Raw genomic sequence first — 25425 nt, 5'->3', positions numbered from 1 at the left:
ATATGCCATCATGTAAGAAACCTTGAGCTGAAATAGGCATGTGCACAGACTGTTCTTTTAATTGTTTGAATGACTTAAAGTGGGTTTCCTTCACCACACAGAAGCTTTGCAGCATGGTCAGTGACAGAATCTACAGCTCCAGAGCAGTTTATAAACGTAAGAAAATTCTTCCATTCTCTCCACATCCCTGTGGTACTTACTAAATCCTTTCACCTTACATACTACAAAAATTGTAGTTCTACAAGCATATCTCTACTTGCTAAAACTTGCATACGTTTTAAATCTCATTTACTAATTTAATAAATTGTAGTATTAAGTTTTCATTTACCATGAATTATTAATAATTCATAATAATTAAAATATTCTCTAGTATTCATGACTGGGAAATTCAGCATGCCATATGTTTTAAATGGTTAAAAAACGTGATTTTTTTTGTTTTATTTCAGTATCTTTTCTGAGTCTCCTTCTCTGTGAATGCACATGTATTTCTTGATATCCAGCAATCTTCCAACTCTGTGTATTCTGCCATGTACAGCTGGATTTGGATCACTATCAATGTTACACTAAATGGCATCTTAAAGTACAGATGCAATTGACTTTCTTTTCACTGATCATCCTAGCATACGATTCCTAGCAAAACAAAGGCATTTACAGAATCTCCCAGACAGATTAATAAAGATATTTTACTTTTGACAAAGCTGCCTGCTCTCAGAAAGCCTCAGTGAGGTTATAGTGGTTGGCACAGGAACAGGCTCCCCAGGGAGGCGGTCACATTTCCAGGCCTGACAGAGCTGCACAGTGCTCTCAGGCACACGGTGTGATTCTTGGCGATGGCCGGCGATGATCCTTGCGCGCTGCTTCCATCTCAGGATATGCTGTGATTCTCTGAAACTCTGAACATTGGGTGAGCTCTACGAATCACCGAGGCCCCGCCCACGTCCCGCCGAGAAGAATTCAAAGCATTCAGGTCTGTAAACCCGGCCACTTCCTGGCCAATGGCAAGAAAGCGGCAGGAAAACGGCAAGGAGCCGGCAGAAGGCGGCAGGGAGAGGCGGAGAGCCCAGGGGAGGCACAGGGCCCGCTCCCCGCTGCCCCGCGCTGCCCGGGCTCCGACAGCGCCTCCTGCCCGCGGCCGGAGCGGACCGCGGCGGCGGGGCCGTGCACCGGGGCAGTGAAGCGGGGCTGTAAGGCGGGGCCCTGAGGAGGGGCCGTGAGGCGGGGGCCAGTGAGACGGGGCCGGTGAGGCGGGGGCCAGTGAGACGGGGCCAGTGAGACGGGGCCGGTGAGGCGGGGGCCGGTGAGGCGGGGCCCTGAGGCAGGGGCCGTACGGCGGGGGTCGGTGAGGCGGGGCCGGCGAGGCGGGGCTCTGAGGCAGGGGCCGGTGAGGCGGGGCCGGTGAGGCGGGGCTCTGTGGAGGGGCCGGTGAGGCGGGGGTCGGTGAGGCGGGGCCGGTGAGGCGGGGGTCGGTGAGGCGGGGCCGTGAGGCGGGGCCGGTGGGGCGGGGGTCAGTGAGGCGGGGCCGGTGAGGCGGGGCTCTGAGAAGGGGCCGTGTGGCGGGGCCGTGAGGCGGGACTCTGAGGAGGGGCCGGTGAGGCGGGGGTCGGTGAGGCGGGGCCGGTGAGGCGGGGCTCTGAGGCAGGGGCCGGTGAGGCGGGGGTCGGTGAGGCGGGGCCGTGAGGCGGGGCTCTGAGGCGCGGGCCGTACGGCGGTGGCCGTGAGGCGGGCCGTGAGGTGTTTGTGTCTCTGAGGAGTTTGTGTCCCGGCCTAAGGCGGGGAGCGCTGCCGTGGGAGACGAGGGAGGTTTGAAACGCGATGCGGTCATCGCGGGGACCCGGCGGGATGGCGGGGATCCCCGGCGAGCTCAGCCTCATGGATAAGGGCGTTAAGAGGTGAGTGCGGACGGGCCGGGGAGAGGGAGGGGAGGCGGCGGCTGGGGCCGAGCTGCCGACTGACGGTGGGCGCCTCTCTGCGCAGCCTGCGGGATGTGTCCCTGAGCTCGGACCTGCACACGCTCAACGCCCACTGTAACCTCATCTCCAAGATCCAAGGGCTGGACCACCTCCAGAATCTGCAGCATTTGGATCTGTCGTCAAACCAGATCCGCCGCATCGAGGGGCTCGGTTCCCTGGCTAAGCTGCGCAGCCTGAGCTTGTCCTGTAACCTGCTAACCAAAGTGGAAGGTCTGCAATGTTTATTTCTGTCCATTTAACAAGTTACAAAGGTTTTCTAAGTGTCGTCTTAAGTTTACTTCTGGAATGTTTGCATATAATTAAGGTTATACCAAGTTAGTATGAGTTAGTATGCCAACCATTTTATTAAGTAAATTTTAAGATGCATACATATATAGTCTTCGTAAGCCTTATCACAGCAAAATGCCTTAATTTTGAAGGCAAACCTTATTTTTATGATTATAGTTTAATGTCATAATTCGTAGTTGTGATCTTTAAAGGTTCACTTTGCAAGCTTTGAATTTGATAAAAGCAGAGCATTCTTCTGAAAATCCTACTGTTTCTATTTTTTCCCTCATTTTGTTTAGGACTGGAAAAACTCTTTAATTTAACTGTGCTGAACTTGTCATATAATCGCATACATGATCTCTCTGGTAAGTGATGTTGCCATATGCTGTGCAATACAAAGCATTGGTCTCACTTTAATTCTGAAAAACTTGACCAAGTGTATTTTGAGAAGTTTCTAGCACTTCAAATGCCAGTTCAGTGAATAATTATAATAAAAGTGACAATTGCTGCTCTTCTCAGCTTTAAAGTTTTTCTAGCCAAAGATTTTTCTGGACTGGAATTTATTCTTCTGTGTTTGGTGCGGTGAAGCTTTTTCAGAAAGTAGTACAGTAAACAGACTTACTTCTAAAATATTCATATCTTTCATTTTTATAGAACAAAAATGCAACTTTACATATGATATGGAAGTTCTCTTCTGGGTCAGTTCTTACGATTTCATGCTACAAAATCAAGAGAGCTTGTAATGGATAATTAAAATAACATTGGTAACAATTTTGTTAATGATCTTGTGTTATAAAATAAACTTCAAGGAAAAGGTTTATTTTTACATGCTTCTTGACAGCCAGAGATTAATTTGTTTCTTTTAAGTCAGCTCACATAACTAGCTTAAGTGTTGTACTTTGTGGTAGAGTAGCATAGGTAATTAACATGTAGACAAGGATATGGAACAAGTGTTCTCTCATTTCTAGTTATTTTATTTACTGAATATTTTTCAACAAGATGCCATTTGTTCTAAACGCTATAGTCTAGGACTGTAGCAGAAAACATTATTTTGTGGTTGTTTGGTTTTTTTCTAAAATTTCCAGGATTTCAGTCTCTTCATGGAACCAGACATAAGATTAGCCACATTGACCTTCATAGCAACTGTGTAAGTGATATTAATCACTTACTTCAGTGCACCAAGGGGCTGCACCGTTTGACAAACCTCACGCTGGAAAGAAATGGAAAAGCCAATCCAGTTTGTCACACAGCAGGTATGGATCTGATCTTGCATAGATAATTTGGGCTCATTAGATCAGTGATTTCCTTTAAGCTGTGAGCTGTTTCCTAATGCTTAAAAATTCATTCATAAAGTGGCCAGCCTGCAGAAATCTAAATTCTGTCAAAATTAATTCATTTTCCATTTTAAAAAATCCTTTTTTTTTTCCCCACGGCATATTCTCAAAATTGTAACTTGTATGCTTTGATAAGCCTCAATATTTTCACTTGTGGTTCCAGAGGAGTGCCACCAACATAACTAGAGGGATGGAGCACCTCTCTTACAAGGAAAGGCTGAGAGATTTGGAATTGTTCTGCCTGGAGAAGGCTTCAGAATGACCTAATTGTGTCCCTGCAGTACCCGAAAGGAGTCTACATGAAGGAAGGAGAAAGACTCTTTCCAAGGGCATGTAGTGACAGGACAAGGAGGAATGGCTTCAAACTGGGATAGATTTAGATTAGGTATTAGGAAAAAATTCTTTACTGTGAAGGGTGGTGAGGCACTGGAACAGGTTACCCGAAGTGGTTGTGGACACCCCATCCCTGGAATGGTTCAAGGACAGGTTGAATGGAGCTCTGAGCCACATGGTCTAGTGGAGGGACAGGAGTATTAATATTACAAGCTGGAAAGATGGAGAACTCAAAGAATGTACATAGAGATATTGAACTGTATAGAACAGGCACAGGAAGTAGGTAGTCTGCAGTCTCTGACAGAGACTGCAAGAGAAAGATCAGTAACAACTAGCTTTTCCTTCTTTTCCCACTGCTTTGGTCGGCAGTGACAGACTCTAGGATCCTCTGCAGTAATTAGCATTTTCATCCAAATAGGTGTCAGGTGTTTCACTGGGCAGCATGGAGACAAGTTGGAGAATGCATATAGATACATCACTTTCAGTAACATTTGAGCTTCTGCTTTGGGGGTAGGTTTTTCAGGCCATTATAAAGTTACACTCTTAAGTTCAAACAAATTAAATTGTAGCATTCTAGATTGATGTAGGTTCTTTTTTTATTTTGTGTGAAAGAGAGGAAAATCTCTTACAGTAAGGTGGAATTGGAGGATTGATGCTTTTGTGAGTTTAAAGATAATTTCATTACAAAGAGCAGGACAGTAGGAATTACAACCATATTGTGACCATACAATTGATACAGGTGTTATGTAGGCACAGTTCAAAAGAAACATCAGGTTATTGAGGAAAGCAAATAAGGTTTTAAGTAATGTTTTTAAACGCACTCATATTTTACGAATACATTCAGGCACTACAGAAATAGTAACAGGACTATTAAAGGTATCTGATTAACTTAGAAAATGCCACTAGTTTTCTTCTGCAAGTATTCACATACCTCTTCATATCTATGTCTTTTGTGGCACTTTCAAAACTGCAGTGTTCAGCAGCCCAAATTCTAATAAGTTAAAAATGCTAACTTCAATGTTTTACAGTTTCATAATGCCTTATTTCATTCACTGATGAAGGACGAAATTGTCTAAGCCCTTTCAGAACTTGCCTTTCCATTACATTCATCTGCCCTTCCACTTGGTACAACTGTTTGGGGGCAGTATGCCAATGTCGAAAGGTTGTCCGTGCAATTGCAGTGTGCTGATGGTGGCTGGGAAACTCCTGTGTAGATCAGGACTTGGCAGACAGCTTCCCAGTTGATTTAATTTGTAAAGTTGTCTGTTGAAAGCCTTGGGTGGGGAACAGTGGGGCAATTGTAGATAACTCACTACTTTTTTTCTAACATTAAAAATGCAGTGAATCATTTAAGATTATGAGGTACCTAAAATATATCTTGGAAGGTTGATTTCACTTCAAATTTTTTAATTTCACTTGATCTTTTTCTCAAGGTTATAGAGAAACTGTTCTTCAGTCATTGCCTCAGCTAACAGTTCTAGATGGAAGAAATATTTCTGGTGAAATAGTGGACCTGGCAGAAGAAAAGTGTATAGATTTGCAGTGTTTAGAAGACATTTTGGGCTCTTTGGTTTCATCTGGATGCCCTTCTTCCAGAGATCAGGTGCCATAGTTTGTGTGTACTGGTTTTAAAATTGACACATTCTATTTTTATTTTGCATGCAACATACTAATACTACAAGGGTTGTCTTTTCTTCGGACAGAACACTGTTCCCTTACCGCTGGTGACACCACACATTGACCAGGCACTGGCTCAGTTTCGGCAGCGCACAAGGGTACCAGTGCAAGGTGCCACCAGCTCCTCCACAGAGTTTGTCTCATCTTCTGAACCCGAGAAGATCCAGCTTGATAAAATACTCAGTGAGATGAGGATTAAAAAGATGGAAGACCAGATTTTACAGATACTGGAAAAGGTGATTTTTTTCTGTGATTGCACAGCAAGTTTTTTTTTAAGATAACAAACAAAATCAGCCTTTCTGATGATAAAAAAAATTTGCTGAACCAAACTAGAGCATTTCTACTGGTATGTATGGGCTGACTGTGCTAATGTGTTCTTAATCATTTTGAGAAGCTGGGAATAAAATCAAAACAAGTCTTTAAAACTGAAGATTGCACTTTGTCTCATGAACCATTCCATACAGAATAAAAAACATAGTGTATGGGACTAGCAGAGCTATCTGATCATGTTATATTAGAAAATTGTTTTTACGTCTGGGTTTTTTTAATCTGGAAATACCAATATACTAACTGAACCAGAGTGAAACATGAAATGCACCAAAGTGCCTGATTATACAGCTGGTGAAAATTAATTTCACCAATAGGTCAACTTGGTCTGATATGCTTGTCATGTAATATAGTTTGTATTGTAACATAGGTAACATAGGTTTGTCAGGTTTGTTTGGTAGTGGTGTTTGAAAGGCTTTTTTTGGTTTTAAGTGCTGTGTTTGTTTTACATTTTTCACCAACTGCCAAAGGATTTTACCAAACTTCAGATATTTCAAAAGGAAACAACTATATGTTCTCAAGCATCCTGAGTTTACTTTAGCTTTAAAACAACAAAATATTTCAGCAAGGAGGGAAGTAAAAGTAAAGAAGCAATTGTTTAGTTTTTCTCAAAATTATTTTGTGTGAACTTTTATAAAAATAGCATCTGAATAAGTGTTAGAAATTAGCCAATCAGAAACTGTAAAACTTTTATCTAAAACTGTAAAATTTGTAAAAAATTGTAAAACTTTGATCTCTTCTTAGGTATCTGATAGTTCAAGACAGGAAGCTGCTCCAAGTGCTCTCAAAGCTAAGAGAGACACAGATCCAACTTCTGAGAGTGAAAATGAGAGTGGAAAAGAGAACAACAGAAAGGTCACGAAAGGAAGCAAGAGCCCCACTTACCGTAGAACTGCCTTATCTACAAAAGGTCGTGCAAATCATCTAAAGAAGAAAATAACTTACAGGTATCCCAGTGTTTACTATATAAAGCCAAAATGAATTAAACTGAATATTGTCAGCATGAACATAGTTTTAACTTGAAACATTTCACTGAGAGTGGCAGGTTGAGTAAATCAGGTCAGTTAATAGTGCCCTGAAAATGAGTTCAGTTGTTTCTCCATATGAGCCATTGCATTCTTCAGGTAAGAAGGAAATTGAACTGAAGATTCCAAAACACTTTCAAAATCTTAACAGCTTATATTTCCATTTTTTGAATTGTGGTGACGAAAGAATTATCTATAGATGGAATTGAGTAATTAAAAAATGAAAGATTCGTGGTGTCAGAACAATGGTCAAGAATATATATCCTACATGAAGCTGAGGATGCCATAGAGATTTGTTTGATTTATATAGTAAATATCAGATGTGATGAGTAGAAGACAATACAAATTGGAATATATTTGTTCAGTCAGCCACTGCAGTTCTACAGCTACTTTACTCTTACAAAATTATTTCATGTCTGTGGGATCATGAGATGGTTTTGGGTAGCATCTACTACTTGTAAGTATCTTTATAGAGCTGAATATTTGAATTTAACTGTTTCTGTGTTTGATTGCAAATTATTTTCTAAATGTTTTTGAACTCTCTGGTATTCAGCTGCTGCTGAGAACTGTAAATTTTTTTCATTTAAAAGTGTCTGAATCTGCTTTTACTGTTTAAACTCTGCATATAGGGAAGAGAAGAAGAGTTCCTCGACATGTTCATGCTCCAGTGAGAAAGACCCTCATTTTAAAGTGGTGGGAAGAAAAGCTGAAATACTAACTGGAAGGCAGAGCAATATGGAAAAAGTAGAAGAATGTAATTCAAATTCCATAGAGAAATCAACATACCGAGTAGGTTTTGCATGATTTCAGGTTAAATATGAGTTTATCTTCATCTGAAGTCTGGTCAAACTAAAACTGGAGGTGACAAAAATAATTGCATAGATATTATCAAAAGTAGTGGAATTCTTGTAGTGTCAGCTGGGAGAGGATATCTTTTATTTCACTTTGATGGGAGTTTTTGGCCTGGTCACTTGCACTTTCTTCTGTCATCCATGAATTCCAGAAAGACAAAAGTCTTGTTCTACGGTTATAAATATTGTTTGTTATTTTTGACTGTGCTTCAATGTTTCCTAGTAAGTTGATGCTTATCACATTCTTGCAAAGGCACTGATTCAAGAACTGGATCAGGAGAAAGAAAGGAGGTGGAAAGCAGAGCAAGCAGAGAAGAAATTATTAGACCATGTCAGTGAGCTACAAAAGCATGCAAAAGAAGAAAAGACTATTCAGAGTATGGCTGTATACAATATAGACAGGTAGGGAAGCAGTGCTGTAGTCTAAGAGTTTGTTTTGGTTTGGTTTTTCTTTTTTTTTTAGTTTTCAATAATTAATTTCATAGGCTTAAGAAACAAGGACAGCTTTAAACAATACACCTGAGAATATCAAAAAGTAGAGCTAGAATTTGTCTTAGTATTACCTAGTGAAATTCCTCTCTGCAGCTCTTGTCCTGTTCTTGTCATAGAACAATATCAGTAGCCACTTTCCTCCATTTCTAGCTATGACTTATCAAACTATCTATACCATAACTGTACCTTCAGTCCAAGCTCTAGTAGCTGTCCCATATCATACTTCTGCCTTCTGTGTCCCAGTCTCCCTTTCCACATATACCTAGAGCATTGTTTGCTTTTTTCTGCGCAGCACATTAGAACAAAAATTTTTCTGGCCAGCCAGAGTTGGCCCACAGGCAGTGCAGGGCAGGCCTAGCACATGTTCAGAGAGATGGTTGTCACAATGCTTGTGTGTTCTGAGCATCAGCCTTTTTTTAAAAAGATGTCCTTACTTTTTTTTTTTTTTTTTTAAAAGATCTCAATATTTTTGGAGATGTCTACTCCATTTGTCTTGTTCTTAACTGCATTGTATTTATCAAAGCCATATTTTCTTTCTTTTAGGAACAACCAAGTCATGTGCTTCCTGAGTTACCATCCATGCCTGACTCTGAATATTTCCTCTTTTTCCCTTTTTAAGTTCACTTCCTATCTTTATATTATACCCATCTACATTTACACCATCTTCTATAAGAGGCTTATTATGTTCCTGTAAAGCAAAGTAATACTGGAATGTCATTTCCTAAAGATGTATCTATGAGGTCTCAGTCTTAGGTTTTTTAAAATTAATCTCCATATTGTAATGCTACACATGACTTAAGTAATAGTTTGTCTCTTTAAACAGTTTTATATGACTGCTATAAATTGTAAAACTCAGTAAAAAATAAGATATGTTGCTACAACAGCTACTAATTCCTTTTTCTCAATGGTATCAAACTGGTAAGTAAAATGTTTGTAATACAACTTCATTGTGTTTATTCTAAGGTTAAAGGAATTGATATTGGAAGAGAGAGCTGCTAAAGCAAGGCTGCAAGCAGATATCCAACAGCTGAAAGGTGAAACTGAAAGGCTTACTAATGAGCTACAACAGGCAAAAAATAAAGAAGCAGAATATCAGAAGGCCCTACAAGCTTTAGAAGAAACACTATCCAAGATGGAGACCCAGAGATTGCAGCAACGAGCAGCAGAGGTAAATATTTTTCATGAATAAATAATGCAATGGCAACAGGGTGGCTACCATAGTTCCTGAAAGAAATACTGGATTTTTACCATCACTGAGTCTGAGTTTTCCACAATAAAACCTGGGGCCATTTTTGTGCATAGTAGTAGTTGATAACAGGTATCCATTTTAATTGTCAATGACTGTATTTTATAAATGGTGGCCTTAAGATAAAGGAGAACAAGTCCTATGTACTTAACACTGAGAGTTGATATTTTCTGAAAATACTGAGTAACAAAGACAAGTTTTAAAAGTTCTCAGATCAATAGACATCTTACTACTGGGATGAAAATCTGGTGGTTCTGTTTGTTTTGCTGATCTAAAGAATTAGATGTTTTTAATTGCAACCAGAACAAAACACTAAATCTGAGAATGTTTAAGATGTAGTTTGTGTGACGTTTTGTGTTTGTTTGGGATCTTTTGGTTTTGTTTTTACAGCTGGAGAATATAATGATGCTTTTGTAGTGATAGGCTCTTTGTTGAATATACAAATATATAAGATCAAGATGCTGGACCAGATACTGCCACTGTTTCTTTCTGAAAAATTAATTGCTGAATTTTCAGTGTCCTCCAATATCTATTCCTTCTGTCTGTTTAAATTATTATGTTAGTCCATTCCTGTGTCTCTGAACATAGAGGAAATTAATCTTAACACATTCATCCTGAAAAGTCTTTGAAGTGGTGTTGTTCAGGTTCCCTGAAAGGAATGAGAATCAGGGAGTGTGCTGACAGACAAACTGCAAAGTACCATCCAAGACCACCCTCTACTTTAGGCTCCTGTTTGGGCACTTGAGCAGCCCCCACGGCACATTTCTTCTTTAGCTGTAGATATCCTGGAGCTATTATGGAATCCAGAAGTGACCTTCAGTTTAGATCAGGTATCTGCCTGTCAGTTTGAAATGTACAAAATTTAGTGATTTGTTGAACAGGAGAGTGGGATTTGCATGTGTGTGTGTGGTTTTTTTTCTCTCCCATAAGAATAAAAACACCTTATTAATGTATAAGGCTTTTATTTTCCCTTCAATGAATTTGTAGAAATAAGTAATCTCTTTTGGTGGTAGTAACATTATTTTTATTAAGAGAAGGTTTTGTTCCTGTGTTTAAAATCTTGTAGCAAATACTCCTTAATTATGTTTCAAAAAATAATCATAGTGCTCTCGAAACTAAATCCTCTCTTTGAATGTTCAGATTTAATATACCTTGGGCCTATTTTATCAATTCCAAGATTAAGAAATTCTAAAGCATTTCATAGAGCTTTCTCATTGTACATCCTGGCATTTACTTTCAATGGTAAATTATGTTACTCCACGTAGCCACCACTGTTTAAGGCCTTCAGTCAGCATTACAAGATGGCTTCTTGAAGGGATTCAAGATGAGTAAGTTTACTATGCATCTAAATGTGTACCCTGTTCCCTTGCTCTTCCGTGACATTTTTGTCAAAATGTGGTCCTGCTTTACATTTTTAAGTGCTTTAATTTAGGACAGAATTGCTTCTCCCACAAAACAAAGGCATACAGTGTGGTGTGTCTAAAAGTTACTCATTAAACTATTCATGAAAAAGCTTAACATGTAGAACATAAGAACTTAACCTTCTGAAGTGTCCTGATTTTGAATTACCATTTAATGAGAAATCAAAACCCTTTTTATAACTTTTTTTAATACATTTTTTCTTCATGTTGAATCAGAACTGAGTTTTGTATTTAAAAGGCTTAAGTCTATAAATGGAATTACTCATAAAAGCTTGTATTTCATGGAAAAAGTGGAGTATGCCATCTGGTATTTATACTGATTCTACATTTTTTGTAAAATCATTAGAAAGCATCTCTGTTCAGCAGCTCTAAACTTTACAAAACAGAAAGATGTAGATTTTTACAAAAGTAGAGTGTTAAAAAATGAAATTAATGTTGAATACATCTAAAAATGTTTCATTCAAAACTAAGACAAGGCTTACAATAAAAGAGTTTCTAATTGAGGAAATCATTCTGCCAATGCACTTCCACTTCTTCAGGACACCTTGCAGTTCTTTACAAATTAAGTAAACACCCTTGTTTTTTCATTAAGGTTGCTTTTTGAGTTGTAGGAAGTTAAGATTTTATTTTAAACATCTTGTCTTAAATTTCTTCAAGTGTAACAATATATGAAGAAAAACCCAAATCAAAATCAAGTAAAAAACCCCAAACAAAAAACATAGAGTAGCTGTTCCTTTGTGTTCCAGTATAAAACATGAAGACTAGATTAAAACTGTAAGAAAATATTGCTCTTGTCTTTATGACACAGATGAAACAGGTGCAAGAAGCAGAGCTTAAAGCATCAGCCAATGCAAGAGAAGTACAGTTACTTCGAATATCTGTCCGACAACAGAAGGAGAAGGTAAAACAGCTACATGAGCTACTTGTATTAAGAGAGCAAGAGCAAAGGTATGGGGTCATTACTTTCTTTCACGAGTTAATAGAGATGCTTGTGTTGACAGCATGTCTTTTTTAAATGTGTCCTCAAGTATGGATGTGTTTTGTATGGTTTGGTTTTTTTGTTTGTTTTTTTTTATTAGTGGGAGAGATTGTCTTTGTAAAAACGTAGGTGCCTTCTCACACATTTTCTTGCTTATTTAAGAATATCTTGTAGATTCCTGTCTCATAAGTTCATGTAGGCAACTTCCAGCTTTTCATGTGAAAAATTCTTGTCTTACAATATGGCCAAATTCTTGATTTTAAATACTTGATCTGTAATCCAGGAATAATCAGATGAAAATAAAATTGTATTTGAATTACTGTCTGAAGAGCTGCATATGCTACAATAACACAAAATGCTATTAAATCAGTCAGCCTCTGCAGTATCTTGCTTGTTGGGTAGAGGGTGAGTTACTTGCCTGGCTGTTTTCCTCTTTGAAAATTTCTCTTTTCTGGAGAATACTTGAGGCTAAGTTCTGTGATGTTCAGCTAATACAATTAAATCTGTGTACAAACTATATCAAGAGGAACTGTGAAGTATATTAGTATATAAGGAAGGTTATTAATAAAATAAGGTGGTTACATTTGCTAAATTTTACAGGGGAAAATGTATTCAGATACCAAGAAAATTGCAGGTTTAGATTGGAAGAATCTTACAGCTTTATTTTGAGAATTTTCAATAATTACCTTGTAAAGCTCCAAAGGATATAACATGAAGGATAGTGGATATTTAATTTCTTTTTTTTTTTTTTTTTTTTTTTTTTTTTTTTGCTATAAAGTAGACAAACAGAGTAGTTTTGAAATACAGGGTGCATTTGCTTCAATATTGGCCCTTTAGATCCCTCTTGCTTCTGCTTTTTAGATTTTGCGTCTAAGTGAATAGCAACAGTAGTTGTGTGAGGGTGAAAGGAATGACTCACTGCAAAAGAGGGTGTCTGGCTGTACAGGGCTTTTCTCTGATTCCAATGTCACTTCCAGATGTTTGTTAACAGCAAAGCAAACAAGTGCTAAATCACAGCAAAAGCATAATTGAATAATTTCTACAAAAGTTTGAATAAAAATGTTAGGATATTCATTTGGGTGTTTTTAAGAGTAATCAACAGAATTTTCCTCATGCCAGGCCCATTGTCAGAGAAGACTGAAGGCTGTCTGTGAGATGAAGGAATTTATCCCGTTTATTATGTAATTAATTATCCTTGTTCAGTAAAACCAAGGAAATTAATTAAAACAGCATTGTGAGATTCTGCAGTTCATGTCTCAAGTGTATGCTTGATAATTTCAGGAAAGAACTTGGAAGCCGAGTTGCTTTAAATGGACCTGAATTTCAAGATGCTTTGTCAAAAGAAGTGGCTAAAGAGGAGCAGAGGCATGAGCAGCATGTTAGAGAATTGCAGGAGAAAATTAACATATCAAACCAGAAGTATAGAGAGTTAGAACAAGAATTTCATTTAGCTTTAACTATTGAAGCAAAAAGGTTTAAAGAGGTAAGACTAAGGGAACATTTCGTCTTACACTAGGTGGGGTTGTAGCTCTCTTTAATGTGTTAGATTTGGGTTGATATTCTGGGTGTGTTTTTTTGGTGTTTTGTTGGGTTGGTTTTTTGTCCCTCTGATCTTTGCACCAAGGATTCATGCAAAAATACTGGTAGAAAGGTTTGAAATATCAGTGATTAGAACAATGACAGCAAATGCCAAGTCAGCACTCAAAAACCCCAAATCAAAAGACATTTTAAAAACCCCTTCTGTCCGATGTTTTGGGGTTTGTTGTTTGTGTTTTGATAAGGTTATAGTTAAACATACATACAAGTGTATTTAGTAATACAGTTCCTTATTGTGTAAATTTTCAAAACTGAATTTTGGATATGCATTTTGAAGCTCAAATTCAAAACTTATTTGCTAAATTCCTTAGAGAATTTATTTCTGTGGCTCATATTTATATATTTACATATTTACACGTTTTATATGTTAAATAAAATATTAAATACTTCACCTTAAACTTGGCTTTCTTTGTTTTAAATAAGTTTTAAGTAGATGGGAGAAGAGGGGAAAGAAGAGACAAGGGTTTTAACCTTCAAATCTTTCTGTTGCAAGAAAAAAAGGCTTGAATTAACTTTGTCCTTATTTTGAGATTTTAATGTCAATTTTAACAATGAGATTAAATCAAGGCATTGTTTTTAGTTCCCAAGTATGTTTTTTCTGCTCTGCTTCCCATCCACCTGAATTTTTTTTCCTCTGTCTGGGGGTTCTTTTTGTTTGTTCGGAGTTTTTTTGTTATGTTTTGTTGAGTTTGGGGTTTTTTACAAATACATAGCTGGGTAGAACCAGTTTTTCAAGTTGGAAGTTTCACAAACAAACCAGGAGAAAACTGGTTTCAGATATTCATTAATTTCATATACAGTTCATGTCTTCACTTGAAATTCAAATGTCAGTTCTGTTTATATATGCACAGGTTTTTTCCAAATGTTAGCATTTTTCAAGTCTTGTCTTACAACATTTTAGGTGAAACAGGGTTTTGAGAAAGCTTCTGCTGATCTAGTTGAACACAAACAAGCCCTCTTTGAGTTGGAACTAAGGGAAAAAGACATGGCAAGTCTGATCCAAGACCTGACAAACTTAGTGGAAGAACAGAAAGCAAAAATTGCAGAATTAACAAAATCAAATGAAGAAGCTACAGCAAACCTAAAGGTATTTGTTTCAAAACATTTCAACTACATAAATTATTTTTCTGCAATGTTTCATCTATGAAAGTCAATGATTCCATACAAGCTTAATTAACTAAAATACACAGGTTTCCTGTTGCACTAAAACCCAGTAGTGCATGCCAGATTTTATTCTTGCATCTTGCACTTCTATTTCTCAGAAACATTGCTGCCCATATAGAAAAATGTTGACTCATTCATGTTTTTGGAAAGTGCACTCCTTGCCCTGTGAGCACTAGCAGTTTGTATATATCAGTTGGTCAACCAAAATTACATTAATAGCCCTGATTCCTTGTAAATTCAAAGAAATGGAACAAGCTTCTGCATTGGTCACTGTATACAAAGTAGAAATGTAATTGAACAAATAATGCAGTGTAGTTATTATCAGCTTAGTATCTCCTAGTTGTATAATATTAGAAGTATTATTCATTATCTGCTACTTGTGAAATTTTAATCTTCAATACTGTGGGCACAGTTGCTTTGTGGTAACATATTCTCATACTATTCTATTATCTGTAAATAATTTTTTTAAATCTTAAGGACATAACTTTTGAATGGTTGTGTGATGCAGTCCAGCTTTGTGCTAAAACTTGAGTGCAGCACAACCTCTGCACAGCTACATGTTGTTGTTAGGGCATCCAAAGATTTTGTTGTTGTGCAGAATAGGATTCTGCCAGTCAGTGATGCTTTTAAGAAAAAAATTGAAAAATACCTATATTAAATAGCTGTAATCTATAAAACAAAGAGTAGCTTGGATAATGTAAGATACATATGTATCATTGGAAGTGAAAGTACATCCCAGCTTCTGTCTTCTGATTCAGTTTTTAATATCTTTACTTTCTCTTTTGCTTTTCTTGACTTGTGCATTTATAATTCTAAATGGATTTTTTTTTTATGATGACAGAGTGGGTATTTAGAAGTCAGCTTTAGACTTTTCTGGGACTGAAGTATGTCTTTTCAAAGCAAACATTTGTGTTTCACAACTGGAATGAGATTCCTAGCCCCTTAGTACTGGTTTGAAATTTTGAATATTGTTTTAAATGATCTTACTGTCTTTCCCAATGTTTGTTCATACAGTGTCGAACTGGAGAACTTGAAACTGTGGTTGAGGAGAACAAACAAAAGGCTGTTCAAGTTGAACTTCTAAAAAAGGAAAATGGAAAACTTATTTCCCAGCTGACAGCCCAGGAATCTGTGATTGATGGATTAAAAATGGAAAGGAAAATATGGGGGCAGGAGTTGGCAGAACAGGGTAAAATAGTGGGGTTTTTTCTTTTGCAGAAAAAAGGGTGGTGTTCAACATCTTACGTTTCAAATAAATGCTCCAATATAGTTTTAATCAGTCCTTGGATGCCTTCCTGATTTTATCCAGTTTTATAGACGATGTGCAGAAATAGATGTTCTGTGGCACATGGGCTGATACAGGATCTCTAACAGCAGTTGTGAGAGTCAGCTGTGAATACCGTTTACGTTTCCTCAACATATGAAAGTACCATAAAGTTGTAAACTTTTTAATGTGAAACTACAAAAACACAGACCTGTAAATAACAGATCTAGCAGAGAAGTCTAATATGGAAAATTCAGTATGTATCTTAAAAGAGTGTTAAATACTGGGAGAAGAAAAAAAGTTTGGGTATTTTTCATTTTTCTCTATCCCTGTGACTCAGCACCACCTTGTGGTCTTTTGGGGTATGTAAGAATTGCTGTCAACTATTTTTCAGAGAAGTTTTAGAAAAGGATAAAACATAGGTCTTCAGTTCTGCATTTTCTCTTAAGTGTTACCTACCTACAGATTCAATCCCTACAGTGCTTCCACTGGGCAAAATAGTCAATACTTTGGTTTGTAAGGTTCTTACCTTCACCTCTCCCAGCCCAATCTCCCAACATTCCACATCTTAAAATAATCTATAAAATGAGTTGCTGTAATGTGAATATCCTGTTTTGTCCAGGAGCTCATCTTGCACAAGATCGGGGGAAACTGGAGGCAAAAATTGAAGTTTTAACAAATGAGATTGACACGTTAAAAAAGCAAAAGGAACAGGACAGTGATACCATAAAAATTAAAAACAAAATAATGGAAGATCAGACAGAAACAATTAGGAGACTAAAAGAAGTAAGTGCCATATCTGACAATTTGTGTGCTTAGCTTTTACTGCAAGTCTTAATTTTAGCTGTCACAAAGCATATGATAAAAGTTGGGCCTGCACTCATAGTTTTCCAGCTCACAAGTCACAATTGGCTGTCAGTGGCAATTCATTTCACTGAGAGCAAAAGAGGGCTTTTTATTAAATTGCACATTGATGCTACTTTGAATCATTGAACCATATTTATGTGCAGACTTTCTTCTCTTTGCCTTGCTTCATTTTATTCTTGATAATGATTTTGAGAGGTGAAACTAGGATAGCCTAATTCTTCCTGTGTTTACAATTCTTCCTGAGTGTTTACAAGAAAAGGAAAAATAATTTTTAAAAATTTGCTTCACATTTATTTTACAACATAATTTTTTTTTATTTTGTTCTCATAAAATAGTATTTTGGCAGCAGAGGTAATATGTTTTGTCCAAATAATTCCATTTGTCACATTTAGAGATTTAAAACTTTAGCTTATTAATCAAAATTTTATAGCATGTTGTATTAGTCAGTTAGATGCATTACTCGTTACAGATTGTGAGCTCAGTGACTTGCATATGAGTTGTTTATGTAGAATAAGAGTTCAAAATAACTTTTTTTTGTCTTGCTTTCAACTTCAGATTTGTTTTGATGATTTTTTTTTAAATTCAGACTTCTTTCAGATTAAGATTCAGTAATAGACTATCACTTTACTAAGTCTTCTTCATACATTTAGAAGAGTCAACTTTCATGTTCTTCTCTGCTTTATTCCATCGTAGACTAAGCACATACTCTTAAGGGGTAACAATAAAATTAAGGGAGTTTACGTGTTCTAAAATACTTATCTTTTAAAGGGCTTACAAGAAAAGGATAAACAAATTAAAAAAAAACATGAAGAAAATCGGGAAGTTCAGAAATTGCTTCAAGTACAGTTGGATGAAAAAGCTGCTGAATGTGAAAAGCTAATGGAAAAATTAGAAAGGCAAAATGAAAGAAAAGAGGAATTAAAGCAACTGCTAGAAGAAAAAGAAGCAGAACTTGATGACATTAAGAATGCACACAGGTGATATATACAAATCATAGTAATTCTTTTGGATCATTGTATGCAACACTGCTGTGAAGTTATTCTATAGTCAGAGAGTAATCACTTGCTATTAAAACCCACAGAAATGAGGGAAAATGGAAGCATGAAAAACTTTCTGCCTTCCTAAGAAGTTATGTTTACATTCATTATAAATATGTGCATTTTATTTTCAGTGCACTGAAAAAGAGGTGGCAAGGTAAAGGAGAGCTATTAAGCCAGCTGGAGATGCAGGTTAAACAAATGAAGGAGAACTTTGATTTCAAAGAGAAGAAGCTGATTGAAGAAAGGAATAAAAGCCTTCAAACTCAAAGGTGAACACTTTAATAGTTTGTTTTGTGACTACTCAGTCACTGTAGAGTTGCACTATTAATAACTGCAGAAATGCTCAATTACGTGGTGAAAGAATGTGTAATGCCTTTTAAACTATTTGGTGATCCCAGTTACAAACTGGGCTTAGAAGGAATTCTTGCTGTAGCAGTGACTTACTTCATGGAACTGGCATTCAGTTACAGCATTTGGCATCTGAACTTTTCCATTTCCATTTTCTGTGAAAATAACCTCACACAATTGGCCTAATCCCATCAATCCAACCTGCCCCAATCCCTTCTGTAGAGCCTTCCTGCCCTGCAGCAGATCAATACTCCTGCCCAACTTGGTGTCTGTTAATCACTGTTTGAGTCTGTGACTGTTTCTAATTACCTGTCATTCTTTTCCCATACAAATAGCAAGATTTTTAATGTATTGTCTTATTATTCTTGTACTGTCAGTTTCTTTGATCAATTAATAGCTAAATATGAGATGATACAGAAACAAGTACTCACAATCCAGAAAATTATTTCATATGCTTCTGGAATGACTGAGAAGTTTGCTAGACTGATGCCTGTGATAAGTTTAGATTCTTACTGTCATTTTTATTTTATTCTTTGGCCCCCTTCTCATGTTTTTCTTGCATCCTCCTAACTATTCTTGAGAAGATACCAGCTAGTTAATAAGACTACATAAAAAGAAAAAAACAGAACCACAACAAATAACAATAGCAAAAAAGCCAAACAAAACAAACCACCTCAAATGGTCAATAGTATTGGGGTTAGGTATTGTTAGAAGATCAATAGTGAAACTGAAATTTTTGTTCTAAATAATTCTGGTTTGTTTCAGAATTTTGTTGTAAATTAATTGTATAAATTTGCCTTGTTTGTTGTTCCTACATATGTAAGAATTATCCCCTAAAAGCAGAATTTTCTTGGAGTTAAAGAAATGCTTCTTTGCGGTGAAGGAGACACTTTTCTATTTCTGTGAGACACAGGCTCACAGGTCATTCACAGAATCACACAGTTCATTCACTTCTTGGAAACCAAAAGCATAGTAAGGAGATGTTTGAAAACAGGTGGAGTTCTCAGCCATGTTGACAGTAGCAAGCCCTAATCTTCCTATCCTTTGCTAGTGATTAAATGCCTGTTCTAAGACAATGCCAGAAGTTCTGAACACACTGCATAAAGCTAGAACATGTGCTTGAGAAAACAGAACACTTCTGCCAATATATGTGTCTTCATGCTTAAGTTATTAAAACCTTATCTAAGGCAGAGTTGGACAAAGCAAAATACTTCAACTGTTTTCAGGACTGTAATTTTTTTTTCAATCTTTTTTTAGGATTGCTGTGGAAAAGCTTCATAAAATGGATAATGCTTTCAGAAAACAACTTGAGTCAGTGTTGGCAGCACATCAGGAAGAACTCTTGCACCTGGAAAATGAAAAGGAAAAACAAATTGAAGCGGCAAATGAAAAAGTAATTTTAATACTCAATTCATAAATTTATTGTATTTGCATTTTTATTCTACAGCTGTTACAAGAGTGGTGCTTGGAAGTCTGTTTGAATCTATCAGGCTGACTCTGGATGGAAACAGTTCTGGTTTAGTACTCAATCTGCACAGCAAGAAAATCTCTAGACTTGTGCCATTGTAGTGTGTTATATTCAAGCAAAGTAAAGCTCCATGCTATGCAGCTATTATGAATCAATAGTTAACATTTCCTTATCTATACAGACAAGAGTAATGATGACTATGCCAGATAATTAATTTAACTCACCTATGCCAACCTTAACTGTTACTGTTTCTGTCGTCTACTGCATTCTTCCTTAACATGGCAACTGATGCTTTTTTCCCATAATAAGTTTTCTGGATTGATACAGTACTTGCTACCTCCTAGCAGATTAATACATTTATTTTAAAGAAAAAATTCTGCTACTGCATCCAGTATCAAGAGTAATGCATTGCATATTCAAACATAAGCATATAATTCTTGCATTGCTTATCAGTGTTAAAAATTGCCAAGATTATATGGGTTTAGGTGTAAGAAAAGCTAGAATTCTACTTCATGTCTGTGTGCTCTTTCAGGTCTACTCTGTTGAAGAAGAAATGCGGGAGCTTCTGCAAGAAATGGCAAACAATAAAAAAGCCATGGAAAATAAAATGAGACGACTTACACATGCACTGAAAGATATTCAACAAGGCTTTGAAGATTATTAATATTTATATTTAAAATGTATATTACACAAGCAGTTTCATCAACTACAATGTACTTTTCCTTGTTTTCTAGAGAATTAAGTTTTTGTTGTATATTTTGATAGTTCAGGGAACAAACAAATGTTTTTTACATTACTTTCATAATAAATAGTTATTTCTAACCTTTGTTTATTTTAACTGCTGTCAAAATGGGTCAAAACATGTATAGATTAAAAGCATCATATGTAATTAGGAATTAGCATGTTTAATAAAAGAAAATGAGGTTGGAAAGTTCTAAGCCATGAGCTTGAAGCTTTGCTTCAGTGAGGTCAAGATTCTTGTAAAGAGAGAACCAAGAGTGTTGAATCACAGAAGGGCTTGGTTTGAAAGAGATCTTAAAGGTCATCCAGTTCCAACACCCCTGCCAGGGGCAGGGACACCTTTCACTAGATCAAGTTGCTCAGAGCCCCATCCTGCCTGGCGTTGAACACTTCCAGAGATTGGGCATTTACAGCTTTTTTTGGACAACCTGTTCCAGTGCCTCACCACCCTCACAGTAAGGAATTTTTTCCTATTAGCTATCTAAACCTACTGTCTTTCAATTTAAAACCATTCTCCCTTTTCCTGTCACAACATCCCTTTGTAACTAGACTCTCTTCATCTTTCTTTGTACCTGAAAACATGTTTACTCTGCCACTGTTGAAGAATATGCAACTACTGCAACTTAGAGTGGCTTTTTTGGCAGCATAGTTTGGTTTGCTCTGCAGCAATAAGCTTCCTACCAGGCTTTTGAAATAGAGGAGATAATAACCTAAGAGCTTCTTATCGAAGCAAAACATAAGTCTTATGTTAATATTTTGTTACACTTATTTCACAATGGAAGCTTTACCACCTCCACTGTACTCAGGCACTTACTTCATTTGCTTGTTCTCAGAAGATCATAAACTGTTACTGAACTACCCTGTCCTTTGAAGCATTTTCATGCTGCTCTAGTAAAGGAATCCGTGAGCAGTAAAATCACAGGGACACGCTGGTACACCAGGTGGAGCTGCTTCCTCCCCCCTTGCACCTCACAGTAGCTGAAGCTGACTCCTGTTGCTCCAGTGACCATAGCAGCCCCTAAGCTGACATTACCATCAGCTTTTCAGAACCCAGGCTTTAGTACATTGGCACAGTGTAACTCATGGTACATTTTGGTGCCCAGCAGCCCTGTAAAAGTACTTCTTTTTTTAGTGCTAGTAAAAACACTAGCTGGGGACCTGGGGGTACTGATCAACAGCATCCTGGCCTGTATCAGGAGCCGTGTGGCCAGCAGGAGCAGGGAGTCATTCTTCCCTTATACTCTGCACTGGTGAGGCCGCATCTCGAGTGCTGTGTCCAGTTCCGGGCCCGTATGCTTAGGAAGGACGTTGAGATGCTTGAATTCGTGCAGAGAAGAGCAACAAGGTGGGTGAGGGGCTTGGAACACAAGCCCTGTGAGGGATGGCTGAGGGAGCTGGGGTTGCTTAGCCTGGAAAAAAGGAGACTCAGGGGTGACCTTATCACTCTCTACAACTCCCTGAAAGGTGGCTGTAGTCGTGGGGGTTGGTCTCTTTCTCCAGGCAGCAACTGACAGAACGAAAGGACACAGTCTTAAACTGCACCAAAGGAAATATAGGTTAGATATTATGAAAACATTTTTCACTGAAAATGATCAAGTGCTGGAATGTTATCCCTGGGGAGGTGGTGGAATCACCACCCCTGGATGTGTTTAAAAAAAGACTGGATGTGGCACTTGGTGCCATGGTTTAGTTGAGGTAATAGGGCGTGAGTTGGACTCGATGATCTTGAAGGTCTCTTCCAACCTTGTGATTCTGTGTGAGGCCTGCTGGATTTGTTATCAATTTGTTAATGAAAGTTTGTTGTGTGAACCAGAGCTTGATACCAGCTGCTTCTTGTTATGAGGTGCAGCTTAAGCGTGGGATGAAAAGGCCTTGAAAACATGGGCACAGGTTGAAAGCAGAGGCCATGACAGCAAAAACAACAACCTGATGATCAGTGACAAAGCACAACCTTTAAATCTGGGAACAGACTCTTTGTTTTGAGAATGGAAATAGCAGTAGAAAAGAAAAAAAAAAAAAAAAAAGGCAGCCCAACAACTGAATAAAGTGCTAAAGTCCCTGCAAGAGCCTGGGAAAACAACCCCCACTCTGCTTCACACAGGGGGAGGTGTGTAGGGCTGGGAATTGTCTAGAGATTGCATGGTCTTATAAAAGGGTAAAATTCCATATTTGTGGAGGGGACAGAAAGCAGACATCTGCTTCAGCTCTCATTCCCTGCACCGAGTTCCCACCCCTGACCCATGAAAACACCAGGAGTGAGCCATCAGCACTAATGGGGAGGTGTCTGCGCTGTGGTACTCTCAGCTAAGGTAGGAGAGAGCTATGAAGGACTGTTTTGTTGGAATCTGTGCCATCAGTTCATAATATGTAAACATTAATAGTGGTAATGGTTAAGATGTAAGAATATCTCTAGGATATAAGAACAAACTCTAACTTTCAGTTCTCTAAAGGCAGAAGAATTATTTCTTACTCTTGTGCTCTATGTACTCCTTCCACAGTATGAGAGGGAAATGCTCACCTGGAATGCTGTTCAATAGTACTTTCATGGACATCATTGGTGCAGAAAACTCACACCACTTCAGAGTGCTTTTCTGTCATGTTGATCAAGTGTTTCCTGGGGCACTTCTTTGTTCTTTGCTTATTATTTGACCAAGCTACACTTCGGGTGAAGCAATTGAATACCTGGAATGCACCAGGAAGTTAAAAGAATTTGTTCTTACCCTGATTCAATGTCTTAATTTCTCCTCTGAGTTTTAACTCCAATATTGTTCTGAAATTTATATTCTGATTTCATCATATGGAGTTGTTAACAGTTTTAACATTAATTCTTTCTATTCCTTGCTCTTGGCTCAGGAATTTCATATTACAGTGCTTGGGAAAATGCACGTTAGTAGTGTTTGGAACACTTGTTTTTCTTGCAGATGACTCTATCTTTGGCACTGTTTCCCTCTTTATGCTAAAAGCTAGAGTTTTTAAATAAGTGTTTAAATTATTTTGACCTTCAAAATGGTAAAATAATAAATATATGGTGAAAGCTGTACCAAATTCACCAAATATATAAATTTCAGCATGACTGAAAAACGTAACTTAAAAAAATGAATAAAATAAATTTAATTAAATAAAAATATAAACAAAATGTGAACACTGACCCTGTCAGATGCAAGGCACGTTCTCGTGCATTAATCATGACAATTTAAAATCAATCCCTTTGTTAGACTTTGTTTGCATTTCCCGACTAGAGAATTATCTGTTTCAATCAACACCGAGTACGGAATCAAGAAATTCTTGTTACTTGAGACCAGGAGGACTGTGATGCAGGTGCAGAGAGAGCGAGTTTCCGCGCACGTTGTCCCGAACGTGCTGTCCGCGTGCAGGAACAGCTCCCGTGTGCACTCCCAGGGTACGGAGCTCCTGTGGGATGGGTGCCTCGGCTCTGCTCTTCTTTACGTGCATCCCCGGAATTCTCATGCAGTACGGACTTTAAAGCTTCTCTGCCTTTAGTCGATGGTAACTGTGCCCTGTGCCCCTGGCCAGCGTGTCCTGTGCCTGGCCTGGGCAGGTGAGAACACAGTTTGCAATTAATGTGTGTTTTTATATCAAACGCAAACAGTGAAATGAACGACAGGGAGCTATCGAGGCGGGGACAGGCGGGATGTATCTGTCCTGCGCTCCCCGTGCTGGGGCCGTGAGCGGGAGCCGGGAGCGCCGTGCCAGCCAAGTGCGATCCCTCACGGCAGGGCAGGGCTCCCGGCCCGGCCCCGCGGCCGCGCCGTGTCCCGGCAACGGCGGCGGCGTCACTTCCTGCGGCCGCCCCTCGCCGCGCTGGGCCGGGGGCCGCGCTCCCGCTCGGGCCGTTGCGGCGGTCGCGACACGTGGCCCCGCCGGCGGCATGGCCGCGGCGGCCGAGGCGGCGGGCGGCGGCAGCAGCCGCCACGAGAAGAGCCTGGGGCTGCTCACCACCAAGTTCGTGTCGCTGCTGCAGGAGGCCAAGGACGGCGTGCTGGACCTCAAAGCGGTGCGAGGGCGGGGGGGCGGCGCCGCCGGGCACAGGGCCGGCCGCAGCGCGGGGCCGGGCAGGGCCGCCCGCTCCCTCCTGCCGTCCTGCCTTCCTTCCCCACGGCCCGCCCGGCGCGGCGGGGCCTCTCCCGGCCGCTGACGGGCTGCGGCTGCCGGGGACGGCTGACAGCCGCCGCCGTCGGCTAAAACACGCCTTTCGGCTCTTGATTAAGGGGTGTAAGGGCTGCCGAGCGTTAACTTGCTTGTCTTACTCACTGTGCCCTGTTCTGGGCTCCTCAGTAGAAGAAAGACACGGAGCTGCTGGACAGGGTCCAGCGAAGGGCTACAAAGATGATGCGAGGTCTGGAGCATCTCTTCTACAAGGAGAGACTTCGGGAGCGGGGCGTGTTTAGTCTGGAAAAGAAAGCACTGAGAGCAGGTCTCATCAGTGCTTACATATATATATATATATGTATATGTATATGTATATGTATATGTATATGTATATGTATATGTATATGTATGTATATCTTATAGGTGCATTCCAAGAGGATGCTGCCAGACTCTGGTGGTTCCCAGTGATAGGAGGAGAAGAAATGGCCATAAACTAAAGCACAAGAAGTTTCTCCTTAACTTCTCTACGGATGGCAGAGCACTGGAACAGGCTGCCCAGGGAGGTCGTGGTGTCTCCCTCTCTGGAGACATCAAAACCCACCGGGATGAGTTCCTGTGCACCTGCTCCAGGAGACCCTGCCTTTATGGGAGTTGGACTACTTGATTTCCAGAGGTCCCTTCCTGCCTTAACAATTCTGTGGGGTTTTTTTTCACTGCCCTAAGTTACTCCCTGCACTGATTCAGTGTATGGGCTGCTGTTTAAACCTGTTTCTTGCTCACCCTCCTCCTTTTAGCAAGAGAAAACAATGTTGAAAAACAGACCATTGACACCTTGTAGTTTCTATAATGTGTGAACGAAACAAGCTGAATTAGCATATGAGTGACAAGTTATTGTCACCCAGCTG

The 25425-nt window shown here is 39.0% G+C and overlaps 2 protein-coding genes and 1 long non-coding RNA gene across 4 annotated transcripts in view; 2 read left to right on the top strand and 1 right to left on the bottom strand.

Moving 5' to 3' along the window:
• Positions 1 to 1548: 1548 nt before the first annotated feature.
• On the top strand, positions 1549 to 20597 carry LRRCC1 (leucine rich repeat and coiled-coil centrosomal protein 1). Of its 2 annotated transcripts, XM_056484004.1 has the most exons (20): positions 1549 to 1588; positions 1770 to 1889; positions 1975 to 2180; positions 2537 to 2602; positions 3323 to 3490; positions 5338 to 5507; positions 5608 to 5817; positions 6653 to 6855; positions 7563 to 7722; positions 8038 to 8186; positions 9240 to 9444; positions 11752 to 11891; positions 13204 to 13405; positions 14420 to 14605; positions 15697 to 15871; positions 16569 to 16732; positions 17582 to 17790; positions 17985 to 18122; positions 19459 to 19594; positions 20202 to 20591. In XM_056484004.1, the coding sequence occupies exons 2-20, from the start codon at positions 1813 to 1815 to the stop codon at positions 20331 to 20333; spliced, it is 3096 nt and encodes a 1031-aa protein (XP_056339979.1). In that variant the 5' UTR covers positions 1549 to 1588; positions 1770 to 1812; the 3' UTR covers positions 20334 to 20591. The 2 variants fall into 2 exon arrangements, with proteins under 2 accessions (XP_056339979.1, XP_056339978.1); XM_056484003.1 differs by lacking the exon at positions 1549 to 1588 and having other exon boundaries at positions 1617 to 1889; positions 20202 to 20597.
• On the bottom strand, positions 18700 to 24448 carry LOC130249327 (uncharacterized). The gene is made up of 4 exons (XR_008839777.1): positions 24368 to 24448; positions 23560 to 23961; positions 22929 to 23092; positions 18700 to 19549 (listed from the first exon to the last, which is right to left on the bottom strand). It is a non-coding gene; the product is annotated as an uncharacterized LOC130249327 (long non-coding RNA).
• E2F5 (E2F transcription factor 5) overlaps positions 24212 to 25425 on the top strand; it is a 14895-nt gene continuing 13681 nt past the window's right edge. The window contains exon 1 of the mRNA XM_056484006.1: positions 24212 to 24425. Coding sequence (XP_056339981.1) covers positions 24300 to 24425 — 126 coding nt within the window. The 5' untranslated portion in view covers positions 24212 to 24299. The remainder of the gene's footprint in view (positions 24426 to 25425) is intronic.

The sequence above is a fragment of the Oenanthe melanoleuca genome, chromosome 2 (assembly GCF_029582105.1).
Source record: "Oenanthe melanoleuca isolate GR-GAL-2019-014 chromosome 2, OMel1.0, whole genome shotgun sequence".
NCBI classification, from domain to species: domain Eukaryota; kingdom Metazoa; phylum Chordata; class Aves; order Passeriformes; family Muscicapidae; genus Oenanthe; species Oenanthe melanoleuca.
Note: the sequence above shows the minus strand (reverse complement) of the source record. Positions and strands in the feature narration are given on the sequence as shown.